The 25,831-nt window shown below is 33.8% G+C and overlaps 1 protein-coding gene across 6 annotated transcripts in view; it reads right to left on the minus strand.

Moving 5' to 3' along the window:
- iqsec1b (IQ motif and Sec7 domain ArfGEF 1b) overlaps positions 1-25,831 on the minus strand; it is a 347,358-nt gene that overhangs the window by 127,898 nt on the left and 193,629 nt on the right. For 2 of the 6 annotated variants that reach the window (XM_087273782.1, XM_087273767.1), the window contains exon 1: positions 16,875-16,997. The exons of the other annotated variants lie outside the window; for them this stretch is intronic. In XM_087273782.1, coding sequence (XP_087129908.1) covers positions 16,875-16,897 — 23 coding nt within the window. In that variant the 5' untranslated portion in view covers positions 16,898-16,997. Of the gene's footprint in view, positions 1-16,874; positions 16,998-25,831 lie in introns of those variants that run through there. 6 annotated transcript variants of the gene reach the window in all.

Raw genomic sequence — 25,831 nt, forward strand, 5'->3', positions numbered from 1 at the left:
AAGCATCATATTCACCAATGACACTCAAGGGAATGCAAAGAAAGCGCAAACTGTTAGAAATGTGGTAATTAAAAGTTAGAATTCATTATTTTTTTTTTAAAATGCTGCTTTGTTGTAAATTAACATCGGGTCAATTGGACAAACACAAATAATTGATTAAAAATGTTATGTAAATTCAGTTACAAAATAAGCCAAATATAAGTTTGTCCATATATGACACAATGTTGGGTTATGTCAACCAGTGTATTTTAGGGTGTATATGTGTAATGCATGATTAATGTACATATACATTGAGTCATTTGTTAATGTGACACAGGCAGTCCCATATAAGCCTAACCAATGCTTGCAATCAGAGCCTGAGCCCTACACAAATCGAGTAAGTTAACTTAATTGTTTTTTTTTTTTTTTTTACAAATTTAAGTAGATCAAAACACAAAACAACTTAGTTTTCCACCCAAAAAACTCAAGAATTGTGTTGATTCAGCTCATTTTAAATAAGTATTTTGAACAAGCAGGAAAAAAAAAATAATTTTTTGTGTGTAGTCATGTGATTACTAGTCATGCTAAATCAATGAAAGCAGTGAACTCTTCTGCTTATAATGCAATAATATGGGGATTTCCTGGGTTTCTTCATTTATTGAGTTTCCACATGAGAGCGCCCTCTGGTCTTAGGAGGAGATTTTACTGCTGAACACACAACCATTTTTCTCTGACAGGATTTGTGTGATAATCCCTGTTTGTGATTTTATTTTTATTAATGGCCAAGCTCTATGAAACCATATTTTCATATTTAGCATACTTAAATAATCTTAGGCCCAATCCCATTTCTACCCCTTAGCCCTTGGGTGTCCCAATTTTCTTTAGCTTGAAGGCATAGGGCTAAGGGGAAGGGCTAGATAGTCCTTGAAACTGAGATTTTTCAGGACCACACTCGAAACCAAGGGGTAAGAAAATTTCCCAGAATACATAAAATTACGAATTTTTACAATAAACAAGCACATGTTATATTACATTTATAACCGCATTTTTACTTTACCGTAATGCTTTAGTAACAACTTATTACATCAGCAAATACTGCAAAACATCACAATCATTTCAGGCACTCAGAATTCTTCACCCCCAGACTCCATCTTGTCTGCGCTCCCCCTGCTAACTCTATTACTTTCCTCTTTTCTCTTCACAATGTTCACATCTTCATGACTGAGTTGTACCGCTTCTCTTTAATTCCCGCCAGTGAATAGGGGTGATGATCCTGTCAGAGATACGTTGGACAATAAAATGCTTGAATCAGCGTTATCTGACTGCGCTTTGATTGGCGGAAACCAATAAGCGCTAAATATGTTGGCTTGGGCTCACAGGATGTCTTAAAGACCCCCGAGAGGCCTCAATCGGGTAGGTGTGCATGTAATTGCAGTTATTGTCGTGGCACGTGGCTCCAGATGGGGTCTGGGCTGGAATGAGGAGCAGGCTGTATTTTTGTGGCCTCAATATCGCTTCTCTGAGAGATGGCTATCACAATGAAGAGCTCTATCTGGGCTCTGGCAGACAGACTAATTTATCTCGATTTATCCTGCTGGGTTTGGTGGAGGTGTCCAGATACCCGGGGCGATGCATCAGGACGCCCTTCTGCCTGCAGGATTGAGCTAAGCCAATATGTGCATGGATGATATTATAAATTGGTAAAGTATTTTTTAAATAAACACTATATATATATATATATATATATATATACATACACGATATCCTAAATTTTTCTAGCCCCCCTGTATCAGAAAGAACATTTGCTAATAGTAATACTGCTTAAGGGGAGGTAGAAATATTGACCTTAAAATGGTTTTAGAAAATTAAAAACTGCTTTTATTCTACCCAAAATGAAACAAATGAGACTTTCTCTAGAAGAAAAATATTATCTGACATACTGAGAGAATTTCCATCCTCTGTTAAACGTAATTTGTAAAATATTTGAAAAAGAATATAACATTCACAGAAGGGCTAATAATTTTGACTTCAACTGTATATTGTAAATGTAAGGCTCACTAAAAATATATTTTTGAAAAAAAATATATATATTTAATTTCATATGCCAAAATATATCTTAAAATGCTTTTCAGGGTCAATAAAACATATTTTCATTTATACAATAGAATGAATTATTGTAAATAAAATAGCTATACAAAGCTGTGATTTCAGTTCTGTTACAGTGGCAGTCGAGAAGATTGATGTTTTTCTTGTTTTAGACATTTCTTAAAATAATTTGACAAACAAATATATTTTAAATGCTTTCATATGAAGAGTTTAAATGCAATAAAAAAAGTGCCGTCTGAAATTCTAATCTAAAATAAGCATTTTTTATCAGGCTGTTTCTGTAAAAAGTACTCTTAGTGCAAAGAATAGGTTATTTTCATTGACTTTAAAGTAAAATAACTAAACATAAACATAGGAGACTGAGAAAATCACAAAATGTAAAGGAAAATTAAAGAAGTTTTCGCATTTGAACTATTTATTAAAAATATATATTTTCAAAAATATTCAAAAACATTTGCAATAGTCATGTTGTGAAAGCAGGTGTGTGTGTCTTTTCATTTGCACAGGCCCCGCCCTAATTATGCAGACAACGTGCCCTGGGATTGGCTGGAGTGACCCAGGGCGTCTTTTAAAAATGAAAAACGAGCGTTGGTTGGCGTTTTGATTTGCGTTTGGTATGATAGTAAATTATATAGTCACTAAGTGTTTTTTTTTTGTGTTTCCCCTTTTGATGTGTGTATAAATTTTGACTTTTGTTTGTTGTTTACCCATCCGTGTTTTCCCCCATCTTGTTATTTTGTTTTTGGTTTGTTTGTTGTTATTGTAAATATTGTTGGCTGTATATACATGGTAGGAAGCAGTAGGGGTTGGATGCCACACTTTTCTTTTTTGTAAATATTTTTCCCTTTTTTTATATACAGTCAGGGAGGTAGGAGTAGTTTTTGTATTTTCATTTGTTATTTTAGTATATTTAGCTTCATTTGGGTGTTTAGGTAGGGGATATGCTTTTGTTTATTATTTTTCAGTGGGTCCTCTCCGAGGTATTTGCCAAAAAGTTTTGGGTGTTTTAAAAAAATAATAAAATTGATTTTATTTGTCCAGTGCTCTTTTATGTTACAAACTTGACCCTAGACCAGGTAATGTAAATATATTTTAAATGTATATTTAAGCAAATTATTGGCACCTTTTTTATATTTTGGGACTTTCTAAAACCATATAAACACACATAGGTTTTGTTTATAAATATTCATTTGCAGGGATAATAAAACATTATCTAGAACATAAGAAAGGCTTTAAATCTATAAAAAATCATGTACAACATGTCTTGATTGAGAGATTTATTGTCTGTAATCTGTTTGGGACTAAATGGAAAACAAAGACATGTATTTACAACCTTCACCAGGTTTCTGGTGTAGAGAGAAGGAAGTAGAATATCTTTGTCTATTTCTGTTCTAGTATTATCGTGATCACTCCCTTTGAAAGGTCTTCAGAAAGCCCCTTTTCTCCCACTCTCAAAGCCAGAACAATAGCTGCCTGTGGACAGACCCTCAGAGAGAATCCTTCAAACACAAAGAAACTCACACCCAGCACTCAATGACATCAAATCAAGGCTATTTATAGTTCACTAGGGCCTACAGTGAATTGTAATGACACTGCTTGATGTGTCTCATTTGTTTCAGACATCCATATGGCATTTTTTTTTTGTTTGCCTTTTGGACTGTTTAGAAAAGCATTACGACCACTATTAAAAAAGATCACAGCATTCACAAAAACAATAAACAAACAAACAACGAATGAATGAATTAATTAATACATACATAAATAGATAAATAAATAAATAAATTAATTAATAAAAAAGGCGTTTAAATTCAAAATGCAGTAAAAATAATATAAGTTTGATATTTAAATATAAATATAAAATATTTAGAATTCACAAAAAAAACATGTAAGTTTAAAATCAGGTTGTATTAGTTAATGTCAGTTAATGCATTAGTTAACATGTATTAATGATGAACAACATATTTACAAGATAATCTTTGGTAATGTTAACTAAACATATATTAATAATGTGTTAGTTATTGCTTGACTAAAAACTAAATCAACTCAAAAAGTTTGCAACTATACATACAAAAAGTATGTAGATTTAAACAATTAAAAGAAATAAAATGTTTAACATGTATATATATAATACAATATTACAATATAATTTTAAGTGGATGACATTAATTAATAGCTTTCATAACTAATATTTCATATCACTTTAACGAAATAAGTAAGAAATATATATAGATTGCAAATAAAAATAAACCAATGATAGTAATACTGCCTTAAGAAGTCCTTATTTTATTTTGTCAGCATCTGACATTCTCTGAGCCTATCTGCGTATCCCAGATGTTCTTTGTTAAGTAGAACTGCACACCCTTCAGGCTGTTCATAAACCTTCATGCATGCTGATAAAGTGACCGACCGTAGCTCCTGCTCCCTCTAGTGGACTAACACCCAGTCCATCCTCTCATTAGTATTCTACATGCTCATTTGCATCTCCTGCAAATAGCAAAACACATGGACTTACCATGATCCTCTCACGAACATATGAACAGTTCAGCTGCTTCAGACATACAAATTACACTAAAACAAATGCCTCTATATGCAAATGAGGACAGCTGGGCGCACAACATGATCAGATGTGAGTTTAGCATAATAAATAACTGCAAACTAAACCAGTGACTGGATTAAATACACAATATGCAGATAAAACACTGCGCATATTTATTCTGTCACCATCCAAGCTTGTTGGAAACGGGCCGGATCGCTTAAAACACGTTTAACCAAGGTCTAATGGTCTAAGCGTTTAATGACCGCATGAGATTAAGAGCCAATTAATTCAATCACAGAGCAAAGAATTGCCATTTCAGTTTCACTGGCTGGGATGGAGAGCGATTACATTGAAACTCATCAGCTTCACTCATTACGTGGCCCATAATACCAGATCTGAACTAAAAATGGCTTGTTTAATAGATATCTGTGGTGGCCCTAGACACTAATGAAACAAGCACAACCCTCAGCTTCATTATGTTCACGTTTTCAACGACACTTTATTAAAAGATATATGTATTTCTTAAATTAACATCTTGTATAGTCATGGTCAAAATATTCAAATGTTTTGTTAAATTAAATATTTAAAAAAGCATGTCAGCATTTACATAATTAAGAAAAAATAATAAATACATAATCAATAAATATATGAATAAATGAAGAAAAATCAGGCAATAAAAAAGGAAATGTCTATTTCAAATAAAAACGATTTTAAAAGATTAAATAATTATACAGACTGTGTGCATTTTGTTTATAAAATATATATTCTTTGTCTTATCTATAATTATGATAATTCATATTTAATATAGGCATACATATCCTATTAAATCATTAGAAAAAAATGGTCAACATTTTTTTTAGAATTAGAAAAAATAATTGCATTTAATAATTTATTTAAAATATAATTATTTTATACTGTATTTTTTTTTATTGTCACCCTTGGTAAATGTGAGCAATGAATGCTGTGAAGATAAAGCTGCTTTGTTTATCCTTTATATTGTTCATATATATATATATATATATATATATATATATATATATATATATATATATATATATATATATATATATATATATATATATATATATATATATATATACATATACACACACACACACACAGACATATATATATATATATATATATATATATATATATATATATATTTTTTTTTTTTTTAATTCACAAAAACCTTCATACTGCTTTGAAATCTAGTCGTTAATAAAAAAAGAAACATGAATAGAAATATTTTTAAAGATATTTCATTTTGACCAAAATGTGGAAATTGGCAAAAAAAAAAAAAAGACACAAGACACTTTGCCAATTTAAATTGTTTTATTTAAATAAAATAAAACAATTTTGTTTTTTTTAACAATATATAAAAATATAAATAATACATATTTATTCCATAACCATCTTTGTTCATATTTACTAACGCTGCCAATAATTTTGACCATTGTTTGAATATTCAACCAATTCCATGCATCTTCAACAAAAAAAGGTCAGTAGAGATTTTTCTTTACTGTTAAAAACTTTAGTAATTCTTTGGATACAAATAAATAATATGATTTACAGAATTCTGTGATCCTCAATGCAATGCAAGAGTTACATTCAGGGCTGCGCAACAAATTTCCTTTCCTGATTCGCTCTTTTATACGTAGCTGATATTATGGTGGAGTTTAGTGCAATTTGTCACTTGTCAATCATTCTTCAGTCCTCCATTGGCCGCACTCATACATACTTCCTCTTTTTCTACAAATTCTCTGCACAACATTAAAAGCATAAGACTTTCTCAACTGTAAACAATCTGTGCTCACAGGAAGTTAATTTTAGTCAATCAGCTTCATCTACTTCTGCAAAAATGCTTCACTGGTATGCAAAACACATCATTCAACAGTAGAAGTTCAGTATCAATATCACTTTTAACCAATACAAATACAATTGTTTAATGAAAATAAAAAAAAAGACAAAAATAATAGAAAACCATATTCTTCTTTACAACACCATGACTGTGTACAATAACTATTTTCCTCTATTCCCCAACAAATTATTAATTCAAAGAGACAAAGGCTGAACACGCTTACAGTGCAAGTGGAAACAAACGATACTGTGCTGTTTCGGAGTTGTGATGTGACAGTTTCAACAAGTGCTCTCTTCATATCGAGATGAAACAGCGAAGCAGTGGTGGGTTCAACCTTTGCTTTGAACTGGCTGTTTGTTGTCAGCAAATTAAATAAATTCATATAAAGATGAAAGGTAAATAAATGTCAGCAGAGGCATGCTGGTTTGTGCTGTTAAGCTGTTGACAGCAGTGAAGTTGGGAGAGGTGAAAGTTAGCAATTCAATACAAAAAAGCTCCAAAGCAGACTCTTCAGAACTGTGGTGCTATATTAAAAATCCTAGTGGCTGGGGAAAACTCTACATCTTTTAAAGAAAATGGTGCTGCATTATTGTTCTGGGTGGTTTCTAAGGCAATGTTAGGTGGTTATATATTAAAAGCTATATAATATATGATATTACATAATGTCACATTTCTTTAAATGCAAAAATTATACTAATAAGGGATGTCAAAAGTAGACTTTGGTACCAATTAAGACTTTTGGGAGCACAGTTTTTGAAATCATTCATTTCACAGTCATTTTTGAAATTTGTGCACATGTTGGCACATTCCATTACACTTTTTATGTAATATTCAAAATTGTGCATAAAAATATGTGATGAAATAAGTGGTGGAAAACATAACTTGTGCTAGCAGGATTTAAAAAAAAAAAATCTATATTTTTGACAACGGTAAAACATACGATAAAATGGGAATGTCTCATTTATCCACCTATAATGAGACTGATGAAATCGCTTCTAAATAACATTAACAGGTATAAACAGCACGCACGTGGTCTCTCTCTGTTGTCTGTCTGTCTGCTTATCACTTCTGGTTTGTAGTGGAGGGACTAAATCTAGCACGTTGAAAATTTAGACAAATATTGTGCTGCAAAGAGCAAAACTACTTTGATCTTTAGCTCTGGTCGGATCACACAATTTTATCGCGATTTCCTAGACCTAGGCAATTTGTGAATGACAAATGGGTTTTGTGATACAAGATTCAATCATTTCTTCTTGTGTAATGTGGCATTGTTCACAACAACTTACAGTAACCATGTCAGCGACGCCTCACGACACCATCACAGAAAGTCTAGCATGTTTAATATTTTCCCCGTTCTTCACGACGGGTTCTGTCATGTGGTGACACTGGGCAGCCTGTCTTGCATATTCTAAAGTACTTGATTAAACTAAATAAATTAAAAACTCGCCGGCAAGGCTAGATTTTATTTTATTTACCAAACCAGTTTGTGCTTTGGCACTGAAGCATATAGCAGACTGGTTTTGAAGGCCTTTACCTCAGATGTTATTTAATTATTCTAGTTTATCTAATAGATAACTCAAGAAAAATATAAAAAAAATTTTTTGCTCAACTGTGCAGGTGGATTATTTGTTTTACTTTGTGGAAAATAAGAATTATTTATGATAATAATAATTGTTGTATCACAATCCTCTGTCAACTTTTGCTATTTTTTTAATATGTCATTATTTTGTCTATCTGATTTTTCCTCAGTGCTGATGTACTTTCATTTTCACTTGTGGCATGTTCAGGCGAAGAAGTGTTTAAAAAGCAACCCTGGCAGGAAAATATACATTTAGATTCAAAAGAAAATAGCTTAATATTAAAAAGGAAATATACGTTTGATCCTATCAATGTCGTAACTAATGCCCTTAAAAAAATCTAGCCTAGTTGTCAGCAAGCATCAGTGTTTCTTGAGATTGAAATAAGATTAAAAAATCAGATAAGAAATATTGTTATAGCAACACTTGTTACTACTTTGGGAAATAATGTTAGTCGTAGAAGTCACGAGATGACAGATCCTGAAGGAACGTGTAGTCTAGCACATTTGTTACCCATGAGAAGTAATGATTTTATCAAGACATAATCTGACATAGTGACTTTTGTAACCGACCATAAAAATTGTGTGATCTAACCAAGGCTTTAGGCCTACCTTAGCATATGACCATGGAATAAATGGTAAAATCAATGGGTTGCTAAGCGATAAAGGATTTTTATTCATCAGAGAAGTGGTAGAAAGACAAAAGAAAAACAGCCACTTTATTCTGTTTAGTTTTAACATACTGTTTTGTGGATTTCCCATCCGCCAATAACCGTCCTCATCAGTGTCCTTTTCTGTGCACCACATGTGAGTTGCTATGATACATATCTACAAATGTTTGGGAGAAGTGCATTAACTTCAAACTGTGATTAAAACTGACTGGAACTACCTGTGCGTTTCAACGAAAATAATGCACACCCAATAGCCAATCAGAAACAAGATTTTCAACAGACCATGGAAAAATAATTAATAACTAACTAGAGATCATAAAAAATACAACACTATATAGAAACACCCAATAATTAAATTTAACAGGCTTAATATAAACCGTATTGTATGTGCCTATGTAATTTTGGATCTGGCTATCAGTGTGCTGCTGTCATAGTGTACTAACGTAGTAGCATTTCAGGCGCCAAGAAAAAAAAGTGAAGTAAGAATGCAACATGTTCACTTTCTGCCACTGATTGAGTCGGCCATTTGAGACCTAGAACAAAGTGTTCATCTCTCTTACAGCAGACATGGCACTATTGCCAAGTTGTTTCACAGAAGTGCTCAAAACCCTGAGGGACGCAGAGCCTATAGTTTGGAGAGAAAATCCTGTAGGGTATTTTTGAGGGTCATAGCCTGACCCTATCAGCAGAGCCCTGTCACAACCAACAGGCTTTCATCATCTGCCTTTAAGGGATAGACAGGGGAACACGAACCGCTCATTGGTCTCACTTGCTGCTCTTTGAGATAGCAGTCATGGGGATTTTCAGTTCAAGGTGCTGAATTTTCACTTTCTGCACCTACTGTCTGATTCCACCGGAAGAAAACATCACATTTTCACTTTTTAATGCTCCTTACAAGAACTGAATGACTTGAGGGTGAGTAAAGCTGTGGTTTGCCGATTACCACACATATTCGTCACTACTTTCCAGTCTCATTCAACTTATATGTTTGAGACCTCTTTCTACTCAATAGCAACAGTAACAAATAAACAAACACAAATTAAAACAGTCTATGTTAGATTTAGCCACTCATATTTATTAAGTTAAGCCTTTTTTACACTGTGCAGTAAGGTACAGTTCGACATTACTTCAATTTATTTTTTCTCTGCTTGGTTTGCATTTCCGATTTTCACTATGGTTGCACTGCCTCTGTCATGACTTCCTGAAAAACTTTTTAACTTTAAGGTTGACCTACAGTATCCTTTTGCTGGATCTACTCCTCAGCAACCAATCAGAGGAATGTCTTGACCTCCCTTACTGACCACGATGCAGCCAATTCAGGTGTCTTTTTCTTGCGATGGTATAAAAACGGTTTAGTTGTGCGAACTAACAATACAGTGGTGGCTTCTGCTGATCATTCAACTTGTTAGCCAGCCCTCACATATGGGGATTTACACCTACCTAACTTTAAATAGTAGCAGTAATAGGAATAGTAAACGCTGAAAAGTTCAAAAATAGTGCCCCAGTGCGTCCACGTCCTGACGCTTAATAAGAGGTTGTTAACGTAGTGGATTTGGTGTCTTGTGTCGCAAAACCAATGATACTGGTAGTGATGACTATTCTCACAGGGAATCAGTGGGCACAGAAACCCACAGATTTTTTTAGTCCATCATTACTTATATAAGTGTGTGTAAATATAAATTTATTTTATATACAAATTTCAGTAATAATATTGACTAATATGCAAATGTTTATATGACTTAAAAAACAGTTTAAAAAGTAATATCTCCTGTCTTTTAGTAAACATATTATATGAGAGACTGACTTTGTTCACCAAACATAATTAGCATTGTAAATGTTACATAAAAATTAAAAGGTTTCATTTGTGTTTTTATGTTTTACGTTTTTAGTTACTATACTCTCAAAATCATTCCACATAAATTTGCATATTTGTTTTTACGAACTTCTCCAGAACCCATCGTTTAACTTTACCAGAATTAATTAACAATTAAGAGTGCATATACAGTATGCCACATTTTGGTAATAGTACGGCTTGTGAAACTAAAAATGTACCAGGTACTAGGTATGGAAAGCATTGGAAAAGCCCACCTTTAGGCTGACCACTTGGGATATCCAACGTTTTGAGAAATCAATGTTTTTGCATTGTGTATGTCAATAGCTTTGTCATTAGTCATAAGTATGTTATAAGTTTCCATCCACTTATTTTTAAGGGCATTTTGGACATGGGCATAAAAAAAATCAGTTGATGGAAATGCCAAGATGCGCTTAAACTATGATGGAAACTTTTTTTTCCGAACAAATTCTATTATGACCTTAAAAAAAAAGGTCATCTGATTTTGTTATAAGAGATCATGTGATGATAAAAATGTGTGTGAATGGACAAACTAGCAGGCTGAGCACATAACATCTGAAATGTTGTTTTGGTCATTCTAAAAAGCCTCAACCATTTTAGTATTGATGTTAATATATTATTAATTACCTCCAGAATTGTCAAGAGCGTCTGTGCTCTGCGTTTCATGCCTTCAAACGCCACCATGCGCTCATTGCGTGTCGGCATCTTCTTCTGAGATGCAAGTCGTTTATTAAATGAAGAAAAGATTCACGCAGCTCATTCTACCACAAATTCCGTTTTTTTTTTTTTACTTTGATATTTGGTGCCATTTTTTTTAAAAGTAATATTCCAGTTTTGCACATAAATTTAATTTGCATTTTTGGATGGAAACATAGCTACTGTCAGACCATCCATAAAGCAGAATGGACAAATGTCCAGCAAATATTTTATAATGTACAATAAAAATTTAACATTAGTCTGACCAATTGGCATCTCCAACAACCTTTTGAAAAATAAATAATTTGAGGTTGTGCATGTTTTGCATTGTGCATGTCATTATCAGACGGTCACTAATGTAGAATAGGCAAATGTCCAGTGTCCATTTTACAACATAACTATTATTTTGGCACCACTCTGTTGACTTGAATACAGAGTCACAAGGCCAAACATTAATGTTGCATATTTACAGGTATGTTGCAGCATAATGTACATGTAAAAATAAAGCCATTTGGGCATTGTATTTTCCCTAATCTCGCTATATTTATATCGTGTTTCATAATCTTCTATTACGTCTGTCACACCAGTTTGCCTATTATGCCAAAATATATTTAAGGTCAAGCACAGAGCAATTTTCACTCGCAAATGTGACTTTAACTCGACAATTGATCTGATGATTGACAGTGCTGAGTCAAAATTCATATTGAATTTTAGTGAATTCAATAAGCAGCAACCTGTCCAAGGTGATAACATGAGGTTGTATACAAAGGCCGGTGCTTCTTCTTTCATGCATTCATATGCCTGTGTCAGCAGTTACTGACTGGTGCTGGAGCACACAGCCATATGTCAGATATCAAATAAAAATAAACTCACTCATGCACAGGAGCTTCAAAGCAATAATACAGCCTCAGTGATTCAGATCATACGGCATAGTAAATGCAGCCGCAAATTGAATTTCCTATAAACAACGAAGATAACTGTAATGAAATTTCAGCTATTGCATTCTGAGTAAACCAATAAGTGGAGATCAGCTACTTACACTTGCTGAACTGATTGCGAGTGAAAATCTGCTAAAGATGTAGTAAAATGTATTCAGATTACCATGTTTTTAAAAAAATGTAGTGGGAATACGACCAATATTTTCTAAACAAAGCACATTAATTAAATTAACTGATCTGTTCAAAAGTGTTTATGAGTCCACTAAAGAGACCACTAAGCAACTAACATCTTGAGACTTGTAGCATCATTAGGGATGTAAAAACATATGAAACCCAAGTTTAATTCATTAGATTAATTAATGAGCTTTTAAGAAATTTACTATCATTTTGAAGATTGCACATACACCAACAGCTCCTATCATTTATCTTCACATTTAGTGAACAACATACATTAAACTTTCCATTTTCTATTTGCAGTGCATTTCTAAGCTTTATCAAGTTTAGATTTCCACAGATTTACTGATAATTAGTACATATTTGAATTAGAATGTTTTTTTAATCGTGTTATTGTAGCTTAATTCATATAAAATATATAATAAAAAGGGCAATTTTGATGGTCTGTATATTAATCAGACACATTTGTTTTTAGTGTGAATTTTATTTGAACTTAAACAAAAATCAACTTCGTAAGTCATTAATTATAAGCTGTTTACAAAAAACCACAAGCTTCAGATCACATGTTAAAACCATGTTAAATATGTGAGATGTGAAACAATGAATTTCTGTCTTGCCCGTATCTGTACAACAAAAATAGATGTTTAATTTAGCCTATTATGATCTGCTTTGTTCAATTGTGATGATGTTTTGCTGGAACACGGGTGAAGTACATAGCCTCCTATAGCCTACATATACATTAATTTGTATACCGAATAAGACAACACCATGTCCTAATAACAGGCGATGCGACAAGATTCAAGCTATACTCAATTTGGCTGTCTGCACCAAAAGCGACGCGACATGACAGAAACATTTAAATACCAGCCAATGCACACCCATCAAAAGGTTTTAATCGAATTAATACATAATAAACCCCTTTAACATTATTAATAAGCATCTTGGGTAATTGATGTTGGCACTGAATCTCAGTTCTGACTTTTTAAACCGTCTGCAAGTTATTTTTATTGATAACTTCTGTTAAAAAATAAAAATAAAATAAGGTATATCTGATGCTTTAGTCCAGTGTTTCTCAACCATGATTGTGGAGGATTACCTACTCAGCACATTTACCATGTATCCTTAATTAAACACACCTGATTCAGATCATCAGCTCATTAGCAGAGACTGAAAGAACTGAAATGGGTGTGACAGACAAAGGAGACATCCAAAACATGCAGTACTGGTAGTGGTAGTCCTCAAGTAATGTGGTTGAGAACCACTGATTTAGTCTATAATAAATTTGCATATAGCACAGAATTTGAAGATATGTAGATCTGAATCACATCCATTTAGTGAAGACATTTATGAGACCAAATGCAAATATTTTTACAAATAAGATTGATCCTGTTTGATCATAAAAATATAACCAGGTGCAAACAGTGCCTAATGTGCAACTGCACAATCACATACTCGAATGAAGGATATGTAGTCTTTCTGTAAGAGACCACCTATGACACTTCATCGCAAAACTTGACACACCTGTACTAACAGTTCATGCACATAATTAGGTTAGAAGCACAAATCCCATCAGTGCAGTGAGTGACAGAATAATGGTGTGCTGGATCCTGCCTGTCTGACCTCAGTGCAGGAGTCTGCCTCTCACCGGCAGGCTAATGTGAATGCCTTCCTCTCCTGCTAGGCATGGCACCACGCCACCTCCCATTACTGTCACTGACACCAGCTCTACAAACACATTCAAAATCACATGCGCACACAAAACGCTACACCGTTGCATTAACTCCAACAGCACATTTCTGAAGAGCATAGTTTATAATTGAAGAGTAGAGAATGGCAGACAAGAAAAAGTGTGATTTGTCATGGTCTGCTCTGGAGGAGTAGCATGTAACCAGGGTGACCTTGAAGGAGGGTCACATGACAACGAAAGGCCGTCCCAATTCCCTTTTCTCCCTCCCCCCCGGGATGAGGCTCAGCGGGCGGCGGCAGAAGATGTGCAGGCCGACAGAGCTCAGCAGCAGACGGAGCATGGGTCATTGCCTTGTGCAACATTCCAGCTGAGAACAAGCCTTGTTGACTGTCTTCTTACTCAACTGATAAATTACTGTTTGAAAACAAAACAAACAAACCATAGCACTTATGGTGTAAACTGAGGAACTTGTTTATAATGCATGGTTTTCCAATGCCCCGTATTTACTGCACTCAAATATTAGCTTACCTTACCGACAATAGGGTAATATATTTTTTTATCCATCGTGTATGCAATTTATCCATTCAATCTATGCATCTTATCCTTCTTTCCATCAATCCATCCATGCATCCATTCATGCAGTTTTATTATAGTTTTTTTCCATTCATTCAGTTTAATCATCCACCCATTATCTTTCATTTTCTTATACATCCAGTTACTTAATTCATCAATTAATCCAATATATTTGTCATGTAATCCTTAACCCAACCCATTAAATTCATCCTTAAATCCTTCCTTCCATCCATCAATCCATTTTTCTTCATCTATCAATTCATCCATCCATCTATCCCTCAATTCAACCATCCATCTATTCATCCATCTAAGCATGCAATACAGTTATCCTCCATTCCATTCCAATACCAATACCATTCATCCAACTGGACATCTTCCCAATTTTAATCTAACATTTCAACCAATTAATCTAATTTTAATCTAATATATTTATCATCCAATCCTTAACCCAACCAACGGAATTCATTCATTTATTCTATCTATCCATCCATCCATCCATCCATCCATCCATCCATCCATCCATCCATCCATCCATCCATCCATCCATCCATCATTTCATTTATTCCATTTTCTTCATCTATCAAATCATCCATGCATCCATCCATTAATCCATCAATCAATCAAACTTTCCATCCAATCCATTTTCTTCATCTATCAATTCAACCATCCATCATTTCATCCATCCATTCATGCAATACAGTTATTCACAGTTATCAACCATTCAACGTATTAATCAGTTACTTTATCCAAGTAATTAATATACTAATTCTTGCATCCACCAACCCATCCATCAATCTATTCCTCCAATTTGACATCTTCCCAATTTTAGTTCATACATTCAAGCCATTAATATATTTATCATGCAATACTTGACTGAACCCACTGAATTTATTCCATCCATCCATATCCATCCACTCAACTTTCCCTTTTCTTCATCTACCACGTAATCCATCCATCCATCCAATCCATTTTCCTTATATATCAATCCATCCATGCATCCATCCATCCATCCATCCATCCATCCACTGCAGTTATTTATTCAACCATTTGTTTGATAATTAGTTATTTTATCCAAGTGTCTAAAATGCTAATTTATGCATTCACCAATCCATCCATCAATATAATCCTCCAATTGTACATCTTCCCAATTTTAATTAAATATTTCCACCAATTAATCTATTTATCATGCATTCCTTAACCCAAGACTACATTATTCCATCCCTTCATCTATCCATCCACCCATTTATCCCTTTTTCTTCATCCATCCATCCACCCAACTATCCGTTTTTCTTCATTCATGCATCCGTCTATGCATCCATCCATCCATCCATCCATCCATCCATCCATCCATCCATCCATCCATCCATCCATCCATCCATCCCATTTTCTTTATCTATTAATTCAATCATCCATCCATTCATTTATCCATACATCAATGCAATACAGTAGATTTAGTATATTTAGATGTAATTTAAACATTCCTGTAAACAATTTTAAATAAATAGCTACACCATCTTCAAGCCTAATATATTAAAATAATTTCTTACTTATAAACACTTACATACTCTACCTTAACAAGGTCTACAGTATGAACATTAAACTTTTAAGAATATTTTATGACAAAGAAAAAAATATACCACCCAAAAAGAGCAGTGAATTTTAAAACCCTGAGAGACCACACTTTCATTCAGCATGGCAAACAGCACTGTTACGTTTAATACGCACTGAAACTGCTGTCTTATACCGTTTCTAAAAATAACCTCAGTGACATCACCAGAGCTACGTAAACACTGTCCACTTTGTTTTCAGTCTGCATGCGCAAGATATCTCAGCGCACAGAGCCAATCTTATCCCTCTGCCCTCGGCTTAGAGAGATCCAGCCTGCGGCAAACTCACAGAACATGCTGAACGCGTCTGCCTCAAACAGCCCATGAGTCTATTAACTCCAATACATGACCCAACAATTCAGCTCCTTGTATGTTGCGATGGCTTTTTACAATGTTATATGAAACTACCACAGCAGTCACATTGTCACATATGAAATGAAACCGGCTAAATAACGAGATCTGTGCGCTGTCATAACCAATCTGCTTCATTTGTTTGACATCACACTGATGTGATCGCACATTACTGAATGCAAATCTGCTGTTTCAAATCAAAACACACGCAAATACTCTCAAAAGATCCTCTGCACAATTATATTCACAAATCAAACATGTACTCACAAGTGGTAGCGATGATAAGCCATGAAGATGCTGTTGTGTGTGTGTGTCTCTTTAGCGCGCCAAACTAAGCTTCAGTCTCACACACACACATATCTCTCATGCTCAGCTCATTCAAGCTTAGCCTCAGCGGGGCGGCACAGAGTGTGTGATGTAATGTGCATCTCACACACAAACACACAAGTACGTACATCTCATCAGTTATGCTTTATTCATTGTATGCAAATTTGTAAGCACAAATTTTTTATTTTTATGAATTTGTCAAATTTTGTAAGACTGATATGTTTTGTTAATATTTTTGTGCAAACTATATGCAAATTAGTGCAAATTCAATAGCTTGTTTTCATATGACGTTATTGATGATGCCAAAATTCTGATAGAGGGCAGGAAGTGATTCTTCTACATAGAAATCGCTATCAAAACATCAAAATATTTCGGTTTTATGTTGTTTATAATTGTTTAAATTGGCCAAAATAAGAAATGCCGAACAACTTTTATAGACTTCCAAAAGTTTTTGCTCATAATTGGGAAGAACGTTCAAGAAACTGGCTTAAAAAATGTAAGGAAAGGCGACATGTAATTAACATTTTTGAAATACATCCATGTGTACAAAATTTTTTTGAACGCAATAATTCGTTTGACAGCAACAATATTATATACAGGCCCAGCTTTATGTATAAATATAATAACGTGTTCAATTAAAATCAGAAACAAAGACCAACACACTTATCCAGGAGAATATAAATAACATTGCCATATAAACGCTGCAACTAAGTCTCCATTTTGTTTTGTAATAATCCATGTCTTTACTTCTCTATTTCCACCTTTGAATACTCATTCCAAGGTCCCAGAGACTATGCAGCGCCTTTGAAGCGATTCAAAACATATAAAGAAATGATCCCAAGGTATCCATAATCTAGGTCCAGGCCGTATCCCGAGCTGATGCTGTGGTCATGGAGGAATGGAATGCATGAGACTGATTGTTGAAAGACCTCAGTGACAAACGAGTTCCCGCATTGATCCTGTGGGCCAGCTTGACCTCACACCTGCAGCTTCTCCACAATGGACGTCCAGCTTCTCAAACCTCCTGCGCCCAGACTGCAGCTCCACACAGGAAGTTTGGCTAGAAGAATGATGGTCATGCCCAACAGAGCCTGGTTTTTCTCAAGTTTTTTTTCTCTTCACTTCGTCAATTGATGAAGATTTTTTTTTTTTCTTCCTCGCCACTGGCTTGCTCTGACTTGTGAAGCTGAGCTTCGGTAAATTTGCTCTACAGTGTTAGAACTTTCAGCAGTGAAATTTAAACCATGCTGAACTAAACTGATCTGAACTTCAACTTTAAAATCTGGACTTTACCAGAACTATGTTAAGCTGCTTTGACACAATCTATATTGTGAAAAGCGCTGTATTGTATAAATAAACATGAATGAATAAATGGATTCACTGGATTTTTGGCAGAATAAACAATCGTAACGTGAACATCGAGATGAACAGCAGCCGTGAATGTTTGTTGATGTTAAGTTCATCGACAAAGAAATGCAACCCTTGCAACAAAACTAGACGGTTATTATAATTATTACAAAAATAAATAAATAAAAATTAATGTAGACTGTGCATCCATGTATCCTGTGCATTCGATTTATATCTCCTTTGAAATATGGTATAACTTGCAAAAATACGGACTTTCCTCTGTCTCCTATTTACTTCCTGCCATCCAACTGAATTCCGTGAGTCCCCAGAACCACGTGATTAAAACCAACCTATTAAAAATACCTCATTTGCATATGCTAATTACATTTGTAACATTTCAAATACAAAAATTCTAGCAATTCTTAAAGTAATCAATCATCTGCATTAGTATGTAAATAATCATTAGTATTTGAGCTGACTCGATATACCTGTAGTGTCTTGCCTTTGTAATTGGCTCAACTGTGTACTCATCCTTGTTTTTATTTATGTCTGATTCCTCCAATCATGCACCATGGTTTAGTTCAGGGAGCCAGAGACCCAGTTGGCACAGCAGTTGCTATAGTAACAGACTCTGTTTGTGAGGCTGAGCCAATCAGCATGAGCGCAGAGCATCCCTAATGACACAAACGGATTCATTAAGAACTAACAAAGGATTGTGTGAATAGGCAGGCTGAAGACTTCATTATGCTGGAAGAGAGAAATTACCTCTTGATTTAAGAAGGGTTTTAATTACTGGTTTATGTCTTTAATCTAAAAATCATTGACAGTGACTTTAAGGTATGAATTGTTGGTCCACATCTCAATTATAAAATTGCTGTGCCCAATTAGAATATTGTAATTGTTGGGGTATAGCTGTAACATACAATTATTTAGATTATTTAAATTGGAGGTCTACATAGAGTGTTGCTGGTCATGATTTTATGCTATTAAATTTGTCTGTCTCAAATGTAAAATTGCTAGATTTAATTTCTTATCTTTTATTAACAGATATATATTAATATTATCATGCAATCATTAATCCAACCAACGGAATTCATTCATTCATTCCATCCATCCATCCATCCAACCATATCCAGATATATATTTAGATATATATTATTAATATAGATTACACACACACACGCATGCACGCACGCACGCACGCACGCACGCACACATGTTTGTTTTTGTGAAAAGTGGGGACATTACATAGGTTTCCATTCATTTTATACTGTCCAAACCGTATATTATATTGCCCTCACCCCACCCCACCCCTAAACCCAACCATCACAGGAGACTGTGTGCAGCTTTACTCTCTGATTAAACTCATTCTGTAGGATTTATACGCATTTTGAGAAATGAGGACGTCACCAATGTCCTCATATTTCACCTCCTTTTTGTAATACCTGTGTCATACCCATGTCATTATACAGATTTGTGTCCTGATATGTCACAAAAACACGTACACACACACACACACACACACACACACACACACACACACACACACACACACACACAGTTTAATGTAAAATTCATGGACCCAATTCCCAATTTGCATTTAATAAATATTTGGAATTTAAGCATCATTTTTAGCAGTGACTGATTTACTGATTAAGATGTTGGTCTAGTTGATTTGATCCTCTTTTGTTTGTCTGTTTTCTTTTTTGTTTAGCCATCACTCATTAATTTGTTTGTTTGTTTGTTTATTATTTTTCATTTAATTTTACTGCACTTTTGGTGTACATCATTGAATTATACAATAAGAGCAACATTTACAATGTTTATCTTGCTAGCACACATTGTTTGTGTTAAGGTGAAGAATTATTACTTGCTGTTTAATAAACTGAAAAAAAGAAAGAAAAAAAAAAAGAAAACAATTTGTCTTAGTAGTCTTTAACCAAAATCTAAGCATTTGCTTCCATTGATGTTGTCGGTTTGACAGCGTGTGCCACACTAAATGAAATGGATATTTTGCAAGTGAAAGACAATCCACTCAATATTACATTTAAAGGGATAGTTCACCCATACTTAAAATTTAATCACTCACCATCTTCCTCAAGTGATTTCAGATCTTTCTTTTTTAGAAAACAAAAGAGGTATTTTGAATAACAAATATATGGAAGTCAATGGTTACAGGTTTCCAACATTTTTCAAATATTAGCTTTTGTGTTCAACTAAAGAAAATAACTCAAATAGGTTTGGAACAAATGTAGGGTGAGTAAAATCCCCTTAAGTTAAAAATATGCCATCATGCTGAAATATAAGTTGGAGGCAACTTCCAGTTTAGACTGACTCTACCATGAAACCACAGAGTAGAATTTATTCTCAAAAAACAAAAAACAAAAAAACAATTCTATATATATATATATATATATATATATATATATATATATATATATATATATATATATATATATATACACAAAACAAAAAATGTCAAACATATCTTACAACTCTAATATACAAATCCCAATTTACACATAAATCGAGATTAATCGCTGCCAGTTTTACATTGTCTGTAAGACATCTCAACAGCAATACTCTCCTCTCCCACCGGGGCTGCTCCTGCATGTACCTGTCACCTGGAAACAACAACATCGTGGCACATGCACGTTACCGGTTACCATAACAATGCCTGTCAGATAAAGCACAATCCCAACGAGCACCAGGAGATTTAACCGGCTCCCACACACCTTAATACCTCCACAAGCTGACAGAGCACCAGAAACATCTCCACCCCAAAACAAGGTCAGGGCCTTTGTTATGCAGTTGTAAGATCCCCAAGGAACATTGCATTGTGGGATTGGAATGCTGTCATGGGTATAGGAAATGGCTACGCAAACATAGTCATTATGAGGCTTTGGTGACTTTTGTGTGCCTGAGTGCATGGAGATGATAGAGGAGCTGGGAAGGAAAGATGGAAGTGCATCCATCAGGGACATCGGCTTTGATGGAGCTGTCAAGAGCTGCGACATACTGATACATCAAGCTGACGCGCATTACATTCACAAGCTAATGTAAAGGTAATCTTAAACATTCAGACGTGGGTCTAGAAAATTATCATTCACAATGCAATGCATGTACTGCATGTCAGAACACAATGTTATGCATGTGTTTTAGCTTGTATGCATGGAAAAGATAAGCATTGGCAGTATCTCAGAGCCTAAACTCCTCCAAGATCCCTGCTATCCACACTGTAAAAAAAAAATCTGTTAATTAAGTGTCAGAGGCAGTGGCGTAGTAGGTAGTGCTGTAGCCTCACAGCAAGACGGTCGCTGGGTTGATAGTTCGAATTTTGGCTTAGTTGGCGTTTCTGTGTGGAGTTTGCATGTTCTTCCTGCCTTCGCGTGAGTTTCCTCCGGGTGCTCCGGTTTCCCCCACAGTCCAAAGACATGCAGTACAGGTAAATTGGGTAGGCTAAATTGTCCGTAGTGTATGAGTGTCTGTGTGAATGTGTGTTTGGATGTTTCCCAGATATGGGTTGCGGATGGAAGGGCATCCGCTGCGTAAAAACTTGCTGGATAAGTTGGCGGTTCATTCCGCTGTGGCGACCCCGGATTAATAAAGGGAGTAAGCTGACAAGAAAATGAATGAATGAATAACAGTGTCTGTATATTGTGTGTTTTCTGTTTGTTTATTTACAGTTGTGAACTGCATTATGGGATGTTGATCTCTGCTCTGTCAACTTTCGATGTTGAAAATTCAACTGTACAGTTTAACAAAGTGATTTTATTGACATTTTAGTAGTTTGAAATAACGTAGAAGAAATAATGTATTGAGAAATAAGTCTAAAAAAATAACACAAAACGTATTTAGTTTTGTAGGGTAATATACAAACAACACCAAACCAAACATATCACTTTTAACCAGGGGTCTCAAACTGCCAGTTGACGGGCCTTTTACACCATGCCCTCCTCCTCCCTCTGGCCCGTAACTAACGTCAAAAATATAACGAGATTGGGCCTGCCAAAACTATCACTATCATTGTTGTGCAGTCGCATTCAGCCGCTTGTGGTTTTGACCCCCCAAGTAGTCAATGATTAAAGAACTGCATTCAGATTAGTTTTACTTTCCTTTTCTCTCAGTGTACGGTCACGAGTAACACACATGCGTTTTAATTCTGTGGCTGATTTAAATGTTAAAATATACAGTATGTCCATAAGTGCTCAATTTTTACTAAAGCTCTATTTTTGTAAATAATCAAGGGCCGTTTGATCATTATTAGTTTTATTCCACTTTTGTTTTGTTGTACAAACACTTCTTCATGGCTTACACGTTATGAAGGTGTTGTTAGAAGTATGATAATTTTGCTAATATTCAATTCAAATGGTCTTATTTAATAGATTTTCCTCATGTGCTTATTAAGATTTGCATAAAAACTATGTACATTAGTAAAATTGTACTGCTAGTTGAATTAAACTTGTTAAAGTAAATGTGAATACGTACAAACCTTCCCCCTTTTTGTTGTAGTTTTACAAAAAAGAATGATATTGAGAAGAACAATTGCCAGTAAAGTCTTGTAAGTTACCCAAACTGCTTTCTGCTGTTCTTACAATATTGCACAATACCATTGGTTGGGACAGAGTAATATTTATTAAGCCTTTTATTTGCAGTATTTTTATAGCAATTTAAACTACTCCTTCAATATAACAAGAAAGAAAAAGCTAGAGTTTTGACTGCATATACTATGTGGAAAAATGACTGAGTGTGTGTCTAGTGCAACAACCACAGATATATTTCAGCAGCTGATGGGTGACATGATAAACGTGCTGATTTGCATGTTTGTTATCCTAAAATGCATCAAGTACGTCAGGTTTCCATTTTTTTCTTGTGCTTGAATGTTAAAACGGCCCTCCTATGAATTGCTAGTTACTGAAATGGGCCCCCGCCAATTTGACTTTGAGGCCCTTGCTCTATATTAAAAATGTTCAGAAAAGTCACTTTTCCAAACTTTTCAAGGTTAAAAGCTGTTGGAAGAAAGATAAAGGTCCCATAGTGCAATCCAAAATAAAAATAAAAATAATAAAAACTAAATAAAAAATTATAAAAATACTAATTACAAAACATGGAAAACTGCTAATTTAGTGATTTGTATCTGCACATCTCGAATCCCTAGTCTTTGTGCACATTATAAATTTAACAAATCAACTCAAGCTTGTGAAATTGTAAGACCTGGCCCAAACACTAAAGCATATTTTCTTAAAAGATTGTTTGTATTTTTAAGGATTACCGAAAAATTTGAAAAATTGCTATAATACATTTCCTTACAAAATTTTGTAGCCAGTAAGTTTTTTTTATTACTAATAACTTATCACTTATAAATAAATTAACAAAACTCAATTTTAATTTGATGAATAACATTACAGTAACGTACAGTTTCAGCACAACTACACAAACTAGCCAGCATCATAAATTAGACAATATACACAAATGACACTACCACTCATCCCAATATCAAATTACACTCAAAAAGTGGCATTTGCTGTTTGTTCAAACAACTTATTTAAAATAAGATGAAACAACACAATTCTTGCTTTTTCTTTTTTTTTTTGTGGGGGCAACTTAATTGTTCAATCCACTTAAATTTGTAAACACGGATAAGTTAACTTAATTCAACATTAATAATTAACTTAAAGTTAACTTAATGTTGTGGAACCATGCATTTTTTGCAGCCAAAAAAATAAAAACATACACAAACATGTCCTGAAGTGAATCAAAAAAAAAAAGAAAAAGAAAAAGAAAAGAAGAAGAAAAAAAAAACATCACACAAGAGCTCCATCTCAGATTCAACTTCCATTTCTAACAACACTCATTCTCTACCCTGGAGATGATGGATGGAAATTGTCGAAAACGTGTGTGTCGTTTAAAAAAAAACTGGCCCCAGTCTCACTCACACAACTATACCTAAATCAGCAGAAGGATCATATGACACTAAAAACTGAAGTAATGATGCTGAAAGTAAAAACTACCTGTGAAATGATTACTATTTTATTCATATATATTCACTATTACTATCGTTAGATGGTTAGAGTTAACGTGGTAAAATACAGCATCAACACAATTTACAACTACATAAAGTTGCAGACATTATTGTTAGTCAATTCTTTAACTACCACAGTGCATACAAGCAGCTAAACACATACATGTAGACATCCTGAGTAGGGATGTAATCTCATAAAATGTCATATGTTGGATATCAGTATTATCATTGGTTTGTTAAAATGAACTAAACATGTTCAAAAATATATGTTGCACACAATTATTCCACCTCAAGTTTGGTATCTAAAAATTAACAAATGATAAATATCATTTAAAAAAAATTAAAATAAAGTTTACTTATGTTTGTATTACTTCATGTACATTTTTTGTCGTGTGCTTTTGAAGATAATTCAATATATTGTTTGTTAAACCAGGACTTTAAAAGGATACTTGTTTGTGTTGTTCACAATATGCATAAATCTGCTGTAAAGGGTTGTGCTTTTTAAAAAAAAAAAGATCAATATGCAATTTTTCTTACAGATATTGAAATATGATTTGCGATCTAATTTTGTGAAGTCAAGCTACAGCTCTGCACTTAGTAACACTTTAAAAGAAACAAATAAGATACTTTAAAAATCTGTTATTTTAGTTTTTTTCTGGCAGCTGAAAAAAAAATAACAACTAAAATAACGGCTGTTAATTTACAGACATATACCGTAAAATGACAGCTGTTAAATTACAAAATTTTACCATAAAAAAAAGGTAAATAAATTACAGAAATGTAATGTAAATTAATATTTGAGGAAAATTGTTGTAATTTAACGTCTGTTATTTTACAGTAAATGTCTTTAATTTAACGTCCATTATTTTACAGTAAATGTCTGTAATTTAATGACCATTGTTTTACAGTAAATGTCTGTAATTTAACGTCTATTATTTTACAGTAAATGTGTGTAATTTAATGACCATTATTTTATGGTAAATATCTGTAATTCAACGTCCATTGTTTTACAGTTAAATGTTTGTAATTTAACGTCCATTATATAACAGTAAATGTCTGTAATTTAACATCCATTGTTTTACAGTAAATGCCTGTATTTTAACATCCAGTATTTTACAGTAAGTGTCTGTAATTTAACGTCCATTATTTTACAGTAAATGTCTGTAATTCAATGACTGTTATTTTACGGTAAATGTCTGTAATTTAACGTCCAGTATTTTACAGTAAATGTCTGTAATTTAACGGCCGTTATTTTATGGTAAATGTCTGTAATTTCATGTGCATTATTTTACAGTAAATAGTCGGAACTTAATGACAGTTATTTTATAGTAAATGTCTGTAATTTAATGGTTGTTATTTTACAGTAAATCTCTGTAATTTAATGACTGTTATTTTATGGTAAATGTCTGTAATTCAACGACTGTTATTTTACGGTGAATGTTTGCAATTTGATGGCCGTTATTTTACTTTTTTTTTTTTTTCGGGCACCCCAGCTTTTTTTACAGTGTATATTTCTTAAAGTAACTCT

This window comes from Danio rerio, chromosome 11, assembly GCF_052040795.2.
Source record: "Danio rerio strain M-AB ecotype USA chromosome 11, GRCz13ab, whole genome shotgun sequence".
NCBI classification, from domain to species: domain Eukaryota; kingdom Metazoa; phylum Chordata; class Actinopteri; order Cypriniformes; family Danionidae; genus Danio; species Danio rerio.